This window comes from Epargyreus clarus, unplaced genomic scaffold (assembly GCF_041222505.1).
Source record: "Epargyreus clarus isolate Ecla_fem2 unplaced genomic scaffold, WU_Ecla_fem_2.2 ptg000007l, whole genome shotgun sequence".
Classification (NCBI taxonomy): Eukaryota; Metazoa; Arthropoda; class Insecta; order Lepidoptera; family Hesperiidae; genus Epargyreus; species Epargyreus clarus.
In genome coordinates, this window is record NW_027332215.1 from 20,162,801 (window position 1) to 20,176,347 (window position 13,547).

General features: G+C 37.3%; 1 protein-coding gene across 1 annotated transcript in view; it reads left to right on the plus strand.

The window, feature by feature from the left end:
• LOC140743140 (uncharacterized) overlaps positions 1-13,547 on the plus strand; it is a 129,174-nt gene that overhangs the window by 101,016 nt on the left and 14,611 nt on the right. The window contains exons 9-10 of the mRNA XM_073074198.1: positions 1,554-1,652; positions 13,026-13,193. Coding sequence (XP_072930299.1) covers positions 1,554-1,652; positions 13,026-13,193 — 267 coding nt within the window. The remainder of the gene's footprint in view (positions 1-1,553; positions 1,653-13,025; positions 13,194-13,547) is intronic.

The window sequence follows — 13,547 nt, forward strand, 5'->3', positions numbered from 1 at the left end:
TACGTATATATTTGTAATCGAGCGAGCGAAGCCGCGGGCAAAAGCTCGTGTAAATATACTTATCTAATAATATCAGAAATCTGAACCGCTATTTCAAATTCATGAGTGGTGTTAAATTTCGGAACAAGTTTGTCAAATAGTTTGCTCCTGTAATGTACTCAACAATGTTCGAGTGCTTTGCAATTGAAATGGACTAGCGCGAAAACAATGTATGACCGCTGTCAGTGCGGGCACGTGTAGTCTCCGCGGTTTACATTGCAGTCACTTCAACGCGATATATACGTTGGTTCTCAAACCGTTTGCTACCACCTCCGAAATGTATGAACTGGATTACATATATGAACGCAAAGTTTTGTCTTTCTATATATTACCCCGTTCTTTTATTTTAGTTAATGTACACTTAACATCATGACGATGATGTTGCAACTAACATTTTACGTTAATTATGCGACTTCGGTCGGTTAATGTTATTGTTTTGTTTAATTCTGTATCCGTAAACGTCGATTATTTTTTTAGGAATAGTGACACAAATAACGTTCATAAGAAATAACTTGGTGCAGAGTTTTTTCGTGAGTGCTGTCAGTGCGGGCACGTGTAGTCGCCGTGGTTAACATTGGAATCAGTTTAACGCGATTTTTCTCGAACCGTTTGCTTCTAACTCCCAAATGTATGAATTGTACGATTACGTTATATATGAAAGCTAGGTTTGTTTTTCTAGATATCACCCCCAGTGACGTCAGAGGCCCAGGGCGGAAAGTTGAATGGGGCCTTCAGTGTAAAAAATTGATTTGATTTTACAAAATTACAATTTATTATTATTTACTATTTTACTATTATTACCCTTTTTATTCTTTTTTGCAGGATATCGCGTTATTAACATGTAGAGAAACCATCGCGTAACAATTTAACAAATATATTTAAAATACAATACGACATATAAAGTAAAAACTAAAAAAAACTAGGAATACACACAATATTTTCAGTATCTACAATAACAAACCATAGCAACTATCATTGCGATCGCGGAAAACACCAACCGTAGCCGATAGTTGCCGAACACGGCGCTGGCACTATTTATTTATATAAAAACCAGTGGTACCCGCGGCTTCGCCCGCATTTTAAAGAAATAATATGACATACATAAAACGGAAAATTTGTACCTGCATTGGAATGACAGTGGTGCCATCTGCCAAAAATTGGTCTTACTAACACCCAAACCCTCATTGGCTCTTGTACAACAACTTTGCTAAAGATCATCACTTGATCAAATGCATAGTTTCCGATTCTATAACTACTTATGAATTAAATATTAATTGAAAAAAACCTTTTCCCACGGACTAAATTGTGAATCTAAACCATTCTCAAGTCCCCTTGAACACACACAATAAATTTCATGAAAATCAGTCCAGTCGTTTAGGAGGAGTTCAGTGACATACACACGCACATAAGAAATATATATATAAGATATTATTGTGTGTCCGCGCTTTGCAACCTGTCGCCACAAATGTGTATTTTAAAAATAACACAATTTAAAAGCCCTTGTCTACTAATAGGTGCGCCAAATGTGCCGAGGCCTTACACGGACGTTCCACCGGCGATCCAGTATGCATTAGATGACACGATCCAGCCTGTACCCGAATTGGAAGCAGATTGTAAGTCAAACTATCTTTCTATGATAGATATAAGAGAAGCAGACCTGCACGCAGTCTACCTGATGGTAAGTAGCTACTGCCGCCCATGGACAACTGTAACCAGAAAGGATTACTCTTACCTGACGTCGACTGTTCTGTGATGCACCGCTATACCTGAGGACTAAACTTGAACAATTTGTCTCCCTTATCACAACCATCAAACCGAATTCAGCAGCGCTTATCACTGCTGTTATTAGTCAAAAAAGGTGTAGCGGTGGTGCCGCAAGAGTCAAACCATAAAGTGTTCCACCACCTTCTAATATCATACTGTTTTTATATTTACCACATTCATCTCATACTGTAACGACGGATCGTAATATTATTTCTGATATTACAACGGTTAGACTATGTTTGAGTATCACTGATGATCTCGTTATGTGACCCGACTATCTTAAACAAATCAGTGTGCAATTACAAACTTTGGTTAACTTTCTCACTTCAATTAAATGAAGGGTGGATTGCACCATGTAACCATAATATTAACAAAAGGCTAATCAGCCGTCAAATCTACGGTTAAGTAATACATTGGTTGCACCATTTTAGTTACATTTAACATGACGTTATAGCTAACACTTAACGTTAACCAGTTGTTTTCTGTCGGTTAAAGTTATTGTTTTTGTCTAATTCTGAAAATTGTGGTGACAGTGGCACAAATTACTCAAATGACACATAACTGGGTGCAACAAAGAGCTTTCTACGGCTATCGTCAAATGTATAGTTCCAGTTAACTTTAATGCGGCCTTCGGTGCAACTCACCCTTAGAGATATTATTAAAATATATTCTATCTGTATGGAGAGATTCGTACCACATTTTTTTTGACATTAAAAAAAAAAACGTGGCGAACCTGAACCCCTACTTCACTGCCCTTAAGCCGAGTCACTTAAAAGTTTTACTATTTTCACATTAAGCTTTTAGAACAAGATTTCTCAGAGTGGGTGCGTATACCTCTCGGTACTACAAGTTAATCATAATCGTAGAATTTTCGTAATAGCGATTACTTAGACTTGCGCGTGTCACATGTATACCTATAATGGTTCATGTGCCATTAAATCAAAGCAAAAATCCTAAATCCAAAAAAAATAGCGACAAGTTATAAGGCCATCCATTACTTTAAGTAATAATCATATCGACTTTCGTATTCATTTTAAAATAAAATGCCTTTATCTTCTTTGTAAATGTAATAAGCATACGCAGAGATGAAAGTTTGAGAAGCTCTGTTTTAGAATGTAAAATGTTTTCTGCGCAATATTAACGTATAGTCTACATATCGTCGAAATGCTTTGATGCTCATAACAAAGGTAATGGTAAAAGGATTTCTCAATGCATATGCAGGAAATTAATTTAAGAGAAGTTCTCTTTGCTCATGGACTGTGGAATTTTTCAATTGAAAATTTCAGCTTAAAGCAAAGTATTGGCAGCAGTTTTGTCGTATTAGGTACATAAGTAAAATCCTTTGAGCAATTCCATTGATTAAAAGATACATTACAGTTTCATTAATTTCATAATTTATATGTTATGAGTTTTAGTCGTCACAATTTAATAGCCCCATTTTGACACATGCCATCGGTAGGCTTTAAGCATGTGACATACAAATCGATAACCAAAGAAACCGATTTTTAACCGACTTCAAAAAGGAGGTGGTTATCAATTCGGCCGGTATCTTTTTTTTATGTATGTACACGAATTACTCCGCCGTTAGTGGACCGATTTTAATAATTCTTTTTTTATTTTATAGGGACGAGCTGGAAGTTGGTCGCATTTAAATATGGTTAGGATCCATCGATGGGTTTTGGAGAAAATGAGGGGAACTCCTCCACCCATGTAAATATAACAGCTAAAACTTCGCCGTTTATGAACCTATTTTAATGCCTTTAATTTCGTGTGTGTACAATTGCTACAAGTTGGTCCCATTTAAATATGATGAGGATCAGAGTGGGTTCTGGTGACAAAATATGTAACTCCTCAACCGATGGGTATAATTGAGTTTTTTTTTGAAGATATTTGGTGTAGGTTCTAATGAAATTGCAAAATCAGTTTATCATTGCCTATTTAGTTAGGTTAGGTTGGAACATATAAAACAATATAAAACTCCAAATCCAATCAATGTAAACTCAGACCTTACCTTCATTCTTGATCACGTTTATACAATTTTATATTGTATTAATATAAATGTTAGTATGTAATCACTAAAAAGGGTGAAAAAAAAAATTAAAAAAAAATACAACCGACTTCTATGTCACTACAAAGTAAAAAATAATTGAAATGAATGTTGGTTTAGTGCATATTTCTGAAGTCGGCGCCCATATTAGACACGCTGTTTACATCGTTATCCAACGAAATATATTGAGCGCCGACTTAAAATAAAATAAAAATAAAATAAATACCTTTCAGTTCTTTTTTTTATAAATCTCTCAGGTGTGCAGGTTTCCTCAGTAGGGTTTCCTTCACCGTTTAAGCAAGTGATAATTAATTTCTATAAGGAACATCAATTTCAAAAACAGAGGTGTGTGCCTGGGATTTGAATCTCGGACCCCTCGATTGAGAGAAGGAGTTTCTTAATCACTAGGCTATCACTGCTTTCAAAAATGATAAGATTAATAAATTAAGATGTATCAAAATCCGAGCTGTTTCTAAGGACTTAAGAGTATTGCTATTTTGACGTGACTATACGCATCTATACGGACTGGTAAACGATCGACACTTGTAGGTATTTCGAATGAAATAAAACATTTGCCGCTCGGCAGTCTTTTAAACAACAATTTGGACGCCCGAACTGCAAGGAAACAACTTTAAGCCGCTCAAATAATAAATTGGACGTCCGAGCGAGCGCTAGCAACTTGAGCTGCAAGCAACTGCTTATGCCGTTACAGCTCAAGCCGGTAGCTCACTTTAAACATGTCTGTAACGCTTTATCATTTTATTTGCATCGGTAAGAGCCGTAAAGACGTAGTAGAAGTAAAGTACTTTTTAAGATACATAAATACTTAAAAGGCTTTTGAAATGAAATGTTGCTTTCTGCTGTCCTAATCGGGTTTTCTACATTGAATATTATGTAGTGTATACGTATCCACGATGCATTTAGCATATGAACAAAGATCAAATATTTCAATTAGCTACAAGATGTGTCTATTGCTTATTTTAACGGATTTTACTGAAAGTTGTCTATAAGTAATTAATCGAATTCGTGACCAAAAAAGATATTTTTATTTCCTCAACGATCCATTACTGTCCCATTACTGGGCACGTTTCTTCTCTTCGAGGGAGATTTGTTTAGGCTAGTGCGGTGCGGATCGACTTCACACACCTTTAAAAACTTTCGTGTTTAAAAAACTGCTAGGCGTGTGTAATATTTGTCCCTGTACTTCCGGACAAGAATAGGGCTACGGTATCCCCTGCATGTCGTAAGAGGCGACTAAAAGGGTGCTTTTGGGGTCGCGGCATGTAAGAGTGGGAGCTCGAACCGCCGGGCAACGGCCCCGCGAAGGACGTGTGGTCGCATACCGTCGTACACACCAGACGAGATTGGGCCATACAGATTCCAATCAGCGCCCCTAGCGGATTGTATCAAATGCCGCTTTATGTTTTGTCTCTCTTTTTTGCGAACATGTGAGGCAGACAAAAAGACTTGAGCACTTACTTATTGTTACGTTTACTCAGTGTACTGAAGCAAACGGAACAGAATAATGGATTGAGTAAATGTAACGTAAAATTGTGGGATGTTTTGAAAACTCTTGCAACAACTTCAGAGCGGACTAGCAGTTTGGCGCGGACGACACTTAGTATAATATTATACACTTATATAATTATAGTAATTATACTTATAGTATACACTTAGTATAATTTACAATTATTAGTATTAAAACTCATTATCAGACGGTAAACACATTAATATGTTTAGTCTGTACAAGCGTACACTCGTACTTGAACGTGTGCACATTATCACACGTAATAATATTCATGTGTAATAGCAGCTGCAGAATTTCAGTTTTGTCCCGAAAACGATCCGGTGATTAAGTTCAATTTGACAATAATACTCCGGGAGCTTTGGTTGTGTAAATGATTCACTAAAATCGATGCATTGTTTCCCGAACACGTGTTTAAAGCTGGCTACTCACACACCTTCCGCAGGGGAATATCTGGTGCAAGAGTGGGGATGTAATTTAACACTTAAATTGTGATGTGTGTAGGCAAGCAGGGACAATCCGAAATCAACCCTGCGACAGGGTGGCAGGGGCGCAGACCACCCTTGGTCTCTAGTTTGCTCCTGCTGTCGCAACCTAAGCAGGTCAACATCCACTAGAACACTACTCGGCGGGCAAGTGTGTAGAGATATTCCCGATATCCCGACAGCCGACCACCACACTTTGCCCCTGTGGCAGGTGTGTGAATAGCCAGCTTTAGAGTATTCCACTGAAATGTAAGCGCATTGAAATCTCCGGCACGTGTAAGCTTTACACCTTCGGCCCGTCGAACATCTCATGCTTATATGCAGTAGAACTGATATAAAAAATTGTGTCTATTATATTCTGGTTTTATTAACCGACTTCAAATAAGGAGGACGTTTCTTAATGTTCGACCGTATATATGTTTATTTTAATGTTTGTTCGGGGATAACTTCGTCTTTTATGAATCGATTTTGATATTTTTTTGCTAGAAAAAAGATATTTCATTATAAGGAAATCAGGATCTGATGATGGCAGACCAAAGAAATCAAGGGAACTCACAAAAATCGAAGGGAAGACAAGGGCATTTGTAAGTTTTTTCAAGTATTTTTTATTATATACATTATATTAATATAAAAGTTAATATGTCATCACTAAAAAGGGTGAAACAATTTTTTTAACAAAATATAAACCGACTTCTATGTCACTACAAAATCACTTAATGTATTTCGTTGGATAACGGCGTAAACAGCGTGTTCAATATGAGCGCCAACTACAGAAATATGTATTAATCCAACATTTATTTCAATAATTTTTTACTTTGTAGTAACATAGAAGCCGGTTGTATTTTTTTGTTATTTTTTTATCTACGGATCGACATGGAGATTCGTGTTCTATTTAAATTACTAACTACACCTTAAGAGTGGTATATCAAAATATTGTAAGGCATATTTAAATTGAAACATATGTATTGTTTGATCTAAGAGCTCATCTTGTGTTAATATATATATCACGCTATATTTCTTGAGTGTATCACAATAATAGAAACAGTTAGGGTTCGTACACAAAACTGCGATGCGACGTCGCATCGCAAAAATCTGCGAGCTCCCTCGACGCATCGCAAAAACTTGCGAATTGATTCGCATCGCACAGTGGTTGTTTTTGTTGGTCACCCTGAGAGACGCTACGCCGCACGATATCGCATCGCAGCAATTCGCATCGCAATTTTCTGCGTTGCGAACTCGCATCGCGTCGCATCGCAGTTTTGTGTTCGAGCCCTTAGGGGACGAGATATTTTTTGATAAATCTTTCAACCTAAAATATTTTCTCCAAATCAAATAACATTGACAGCCCGCCATAAGTCAATCATCCCTCTCCCCTCGCCCCACCTCACCTCGTCTCACCCATCTGTCACCGCATCTCGTCACATTAAAGCACCCCACCACTGCTTTGTTGTTACACATTAAAACATGGTTTGTGGAATACTTTGTGGTTTCAATTGCGGCACCATGGCTACATAAGTCTGCCTCATAAGAGCACCATTAAGCGCTGCTGTGTTCTGGTTTGAAGAGTGTGGTAAGGGAGACATACTTTTCCGAGGCGTTCCAGCTTAGTCTTCAGGGGTAGCGGCGCATCTGTGGCCGACCTCATGTAGGAATATCTCATCCTATCAGGTTGATTGTAGACGTCCTTGGGCGGCAGTAGCCACTTAGAATCAGGTGGACTGCACGCTCGTCTGCTACTTTATATTATAATAATAAATCTCACCACTGCACAGTTACATGTACGTTTTAAATCGCAATATGTTTACTGTTAAAACTGTTATAATTCCACGGCTGCAGTACAGTTGGTAAAAAGTACTCGTAAAAGTAAAAAGTACTCGACATATAACGAATATGTCGAGATGATTGGGTCATCATGGAGTAAATCGAAAAAGCTGCAGGTAAAGATTTTAGCGCTTTGAACCGTCCGGATTGCCAAATAAAAATGAAAAGTAAAACTACAAATTGGCTGTCGGAAAATACACAGAAGTTGTATACTGAAATGTTCTGTGAAAGCATTCTACTTGACTTGGAGATTACATTTATTTTATGTGAACATGTGTACGATGTAATTGTACGTTATATTAATGGCTGGGTTATGAGACATGGCACGTGGTTGTGGGCCTATTTATAGATATCTATCTATCTAGCCTAGTTTGGTACAGTCCGCGTAAAATGCTAGTCCGCAATGAATAAAGAAATGAATCGCGTCGCCATAACAAATTGTATGACTACACCCGCTCGTAACAATTTCAGAGCGGACTAGCTGTTTGGCGCGGAGATTATCTATATGAATATTTGATTAACGTTTAGGTAAATTATGAGGGTTGTGGGCGTATTTATTTTTTTTTTTTTTTTTTTTTTTTTTTTATAATATAGAAGTAGCAGACGAGCTTGCAGTCCACCTGATTGTAAGTGGCTACTGCCGCCCATGGACATCTGTAATCAACCCCAGATAGGATTACATATCCTACCTGAGGTCGGCCACAGATGCGCCGCTACCCCTGAGGACTAAGCTGGAACGCCTCGGAAAAGTATGTCTCCCTTACCACACCCTTCAAACCGGAACACAGCAGCGCCTAATACTGCTGTTATTAGGTAGAAATAGGTGTGGCGGTGGTGCCGCCGGAGTCGAACTACAAATGGTTCTACCACCTTCAAATCTATTAAATCATCTATTAAATCATCTATTAAATCTATTAAATTATCTATTTATTTAAAGATATCTATCTATCTACATAGATAGATATCTATCTAGATAGATAGATATATGTGCGTACTAGAGTTTAATTATCACTTAATTAAACGGTGAAGGAATACATCGCGAGGCATCCTGCACACTTGTCAAATCTTAAAAAAAAGTTTTCAAAAGTATGTGAAGTCTACTAATTCGCACACGGCAAGCGCGGTGGACTAAGGCCTTCCCCTTTTCATTCTGAGAGGGGTCCCGTGCCCAGCAGTGGGGCAGTAATCAGGGATGATGATGATGATTATATTTGTTATATATTGTAACAAATCTGCAATCTCACTCGATCTGATTAAACGTCCAAATATGAACAGTCTGGCACAGAATGGCACAGATTTCGTCTAATTAGCACTAATCCATTGGATATTAAGCCCTCTGAATCCAGTGGATTAACTATCTTTGTTTAGATTATCGATCCTCTCTGTGAAGTGAACGCAAAGCTTGCAACCCAGCTTGTGTGCTATATTTTTTCTGAGACAGATCTTAAATAGTAAATAAGAGAGAATTGAATAAGAAGAAACATACTCGTAATATTCGAGACGTTAATAGGTATAGTCCGCGCCAAACTGCTCTGAAGTTGTTGCGAGCAGTACAATTTGCTATGGCGTCGCGACTCATTTCTATATTCAGAGCGGACTAGCAGTTTGACGCGGACTATACTAGTCTAAATAACTAGCTGGATTCAAGTCTTTCATTGGACATACCCCTTACACTAGGTTATTCTCAGGGGTAGCAATGCATTTGTAGCCGACTTCAGACAGGACTATTATCCTTTCTAGAGTAGATTGCAGATGCCCTGTCAGTGGTTGGCAATTGCCATTTATCATCATCTGGAGTGCATGTTCGTTAGCTATTTTTAACCGACTTCAAAAAGGAGGTGGTTATCAATTCGGCCGGTATCTTTTTTTTTAATGTTATGAAAAATCGTAGTGCATTAACTAACGTACACAAAACACTACTTAACAATGTTCGTCATTTCACATAACGTATTCAATCTTCCATTTTCAATCTCGAAAACGTTTACTTTACATTAATCCGTCAACAAAAACGAATGAGATAAAATGCAAACATTCATATGACGTTACTCACCGATGTGATATAAAGCGTGCGTATGTTACAGTCAAAGTAATAAATTCGGATATTATAATAATTGGGTGGGATAATTGGGTCAAAGTGATAAATAAAATGGAATTAATCGCATTGACGAAGCTTTATATATAATATCTTCAAAGACTTGGATAGATTAATAAAAAAAAGTATAGGTAAAGATCATAAGTTTCTATTTAAATTTTCCTTAAGTTTAATTATATAATTTGTAATTTTATAATGATCCGATACATGTCGAAAAATAGACATGTCGAGATGTTTTACGCCCAGTTTGTGTACACAATGTACGTAAATGGCTATGTGGTGGATTAATAAAGAAATATGTCGCATTATTAAAGATAAATTACAATTATCTCTGATCGTTTATTTATATTTTAAGTAGGTACATACTGAATTTACATAACATGCAGAATTTACATACCACGTATGTATGAAATTCTATAGGATTGGTTAGATTTGGTTGGAACATAAAAGAAAATCGAAACATAAGAAAATCGACCCGGGTGGGTGGGATTCACGATAATACGGACGTAAACTATATGAAGTATAGGTGATACAACAATCGAGATGACGTTGATACAACATAATTCATCATTAATAATTTCAGCTAATCTTAAGATTTACCGGATTCTTCGGGCTTTTAAAATAACATATTTTTTACTTTGACTAACTTTATCCTGCTATTTATTATATAACAGCCAGATAGACTGATTAATTTATCACATTGTCTGGACAAATTAGTTTTTTTTTTTTATAATATAAGAGTAGCAGACGAGCATGCAGTCCACCTGATGGTAAGTGGCTACTACCGCCCATGGACATCTGTAATCAACCCCAGATAGGATTAAGTATTCCTACCTGAGGTCGGCCACAGATGCGCCGCTACTCCTGAGGACTAAGCTGAAACGCCTCGGAAAAGTCTGTCTCCCTTACCACACCCTTCAAACCGGAACACAGCAGCGCCTAAAACTGCTGTTATTAGGTAGAAATAGGTGTGGCGGTGGTGCCGCCGGAGTCGAACCACAAAGGGTTCTACCACCTTCAAAGTTATTGTACAAAAATAACCAGTCATTATGTATAATAGCTATTTATCACTTGGACTGTAACACGTACACAATCTGTTGCATCGTGGCAGTACGACACTGCGTATTTAAAATTGATTCTGAATTCGGCCCGACTGTAGGTGTACTCTTATTTCGACGGGAGACTGATCGTCATAATGTCGTGATAAATGTTGCGGATTATTTTATAATGTTTTGGTTTCAAATTCTATATCATCAACTCATTACTGTTCCATTGCTGGGCACGGGTGCCCTCTCTGAATGAGAACTGAGAAGGATTAGGCCATAGTCCACCGCGCTAGTAAAGTGCGAATTGGTAGACTTGACGTACCTTTGAAAACTTTTTTTTTAGATATCTCAGGTATGCAGGTTTCTTCGCGTAGTTTTCCTTCACCGTCTGAAGCAAATGATAATTAATTTACATCACATTATATATTGGTTTAATTTTTTGATAATTCAAACGTCTACTGGTTTGACCAGCTTTTCACGATTAGTAATCGCAATCGACAGTGACACAGAATATAGAGAATTCTGCAATCCTGCAGTAGCTGCTATTCAATAACAACATACTATATTTGTTGTTAACAATAATATTTTAAGAGAAAACAGAATAAATTAATGAAGTAAAATTATATTAGATACTCTAAGATGCAAAAGTCATATGAGTCGTAAGAAGACGCATACAATTCACCAGATGATAAGTGGTCACTGCCGTTTTCGACATCTGTAAATTCCATATATAACATGGATAACATGGATTGTACCTTAAGCCGATCCCTATACGTTGCCACTATCGGTATCGAGCACTTAAATGCTCGCCTCCTATGTAAGTCAGCCAGTTTTATGTGAATAAAAGTTTTAAGTAGTTACTCTGTTAGTTTCCGAGCTCGAGTCGTTTATGTCACAGGTACGTAACTAGTAAGTAGGTGAATTTCGAAGGCATTCCAACCGACAGACTGGCACGAGCTTCGGTAGTTACATATTGTTAAAGGCGATTTTCCCTGTAGGGGTGTTCTCCCCCGCGGTACTTTACTCTCTTTGTTATCGATCGAATACGTAATATCAACCACCAAATTATTTTGGTATATTTTGGTGCTCTATTTATGTTTCGTCAAGTAACTAGGTAGGAAACGATATAAGTATCGAGAGATCGTTAATATCGATAATTTCTAAAATGTCGATATTAAACCATCGCCTATTATTATCATACTGCAAAACATTAAATATAGTTAGGTATCGAACATTTAAAATGTTTATCTGTGTAATCCTAATGCGACTAGTTCAACAAGAAAGTTATAATTATAAAATAAAATAAAAATAAAAAAAGAAAGTTATAATTAATAATAAATAATTGATAGTATAAATTTGTCGCTGCAAAAATGGATTTTTATCGATAATTCGACACATTAAAAAACATATTCAAGATTTTTTTAAGTTTCGTGTTAACGATAGTACGAGTATTGCGTTTTATTCTTCGATACTCGTATAATCCATATTTTAGGCGTTCCATACAAATATCGATATTTATATTGATAATTTCACCCATACGCATCCTTACCAGTTATCAGACATCTTATTGAGTACAGGTATATCATTAGCTTTCAAAGATTCGTAATTTGATTGTCGTCAGGAGAATTATTCTGATTCGGTCGTCGCCATTGAATTTTTTTTCGTAAGCGTAAGTAAGGTAATTGAAGGATTTGGGGGCCTTTGAGTCTACGAAATTAACTTGCAATTACGAGTATCTTCATAATTCTTTTTATGTAACTTTTAAAGCGACACCACACATACCAATTATTTTGTTATAATTTATTGTTTTGTAATAATTGTACTCTCTGCACATGTTCTATTGACACACGTATTTTTTATAGAATATGCCAAAGAACTATTTATGTGTTTAGATATTTTTTTATGATATAGGAGTGGTAGACGAGCTTGCAGTCCACCTGATGGTAAGTGGCTACTGCCGCCTATGGACATCTGTAATCAACCCCACATAGGATTAGCTAGCCTACCTGAGGTCGGCCACAGATGCGTCGTTACCCCTGAAGACGAAGCTGGAACGCCTCGGAAAAGTATGTCACACCCTTCCAACCGGAACACAACAGCGCTTAACACCGTTGTTATTAGGCAGAAATCGGTGTGATGGTGGTGTCGCCGGAGTCGAACCATAAAGGGTTCTACCACTTTCAAACTAATCATTTTTTTTATTTAGTCGATAAGCTGATACTGACCGCCCGGCAAAAGCTGAACGTGTTGATACAAGCGATCGCGAAGATGGAGGTGACCGAGGAGGTTCGGACGAACGCCAATATTTTCTACCACAACATATTGGCGAGGTTCATGCGCGACCACTACAAGGATGAAGTCGTTGCTGAAGGAGGTAAGTCTCTTTTTTTAGTGTTCCGTATGTAAGTACCCGAACGTAAAAATGGAAGCTTATTTCTAAGCTTCCATCCGTCCGCTGTCCGTCCGTCTGCAAGTCTCTTACAGGGCTGTATCTCTTGAATCTTGAACCGTAATTGAAAGACACTTAATTTTAAAGAGTATGTACCTACCTATAATGGTGGTCGATATAATAATAAATAGTACTTTCCAGGATCTGTACCCTTACCATGAGTTTTTACGTTTTGACAAATATGACTGTTTTGCTATTTGTTTACGTATTGGCCCATACGATTTCCTAGATCTGACACAATCCGCTAGGGGCGCTGATTGGAAATAGTATGGGCAAATA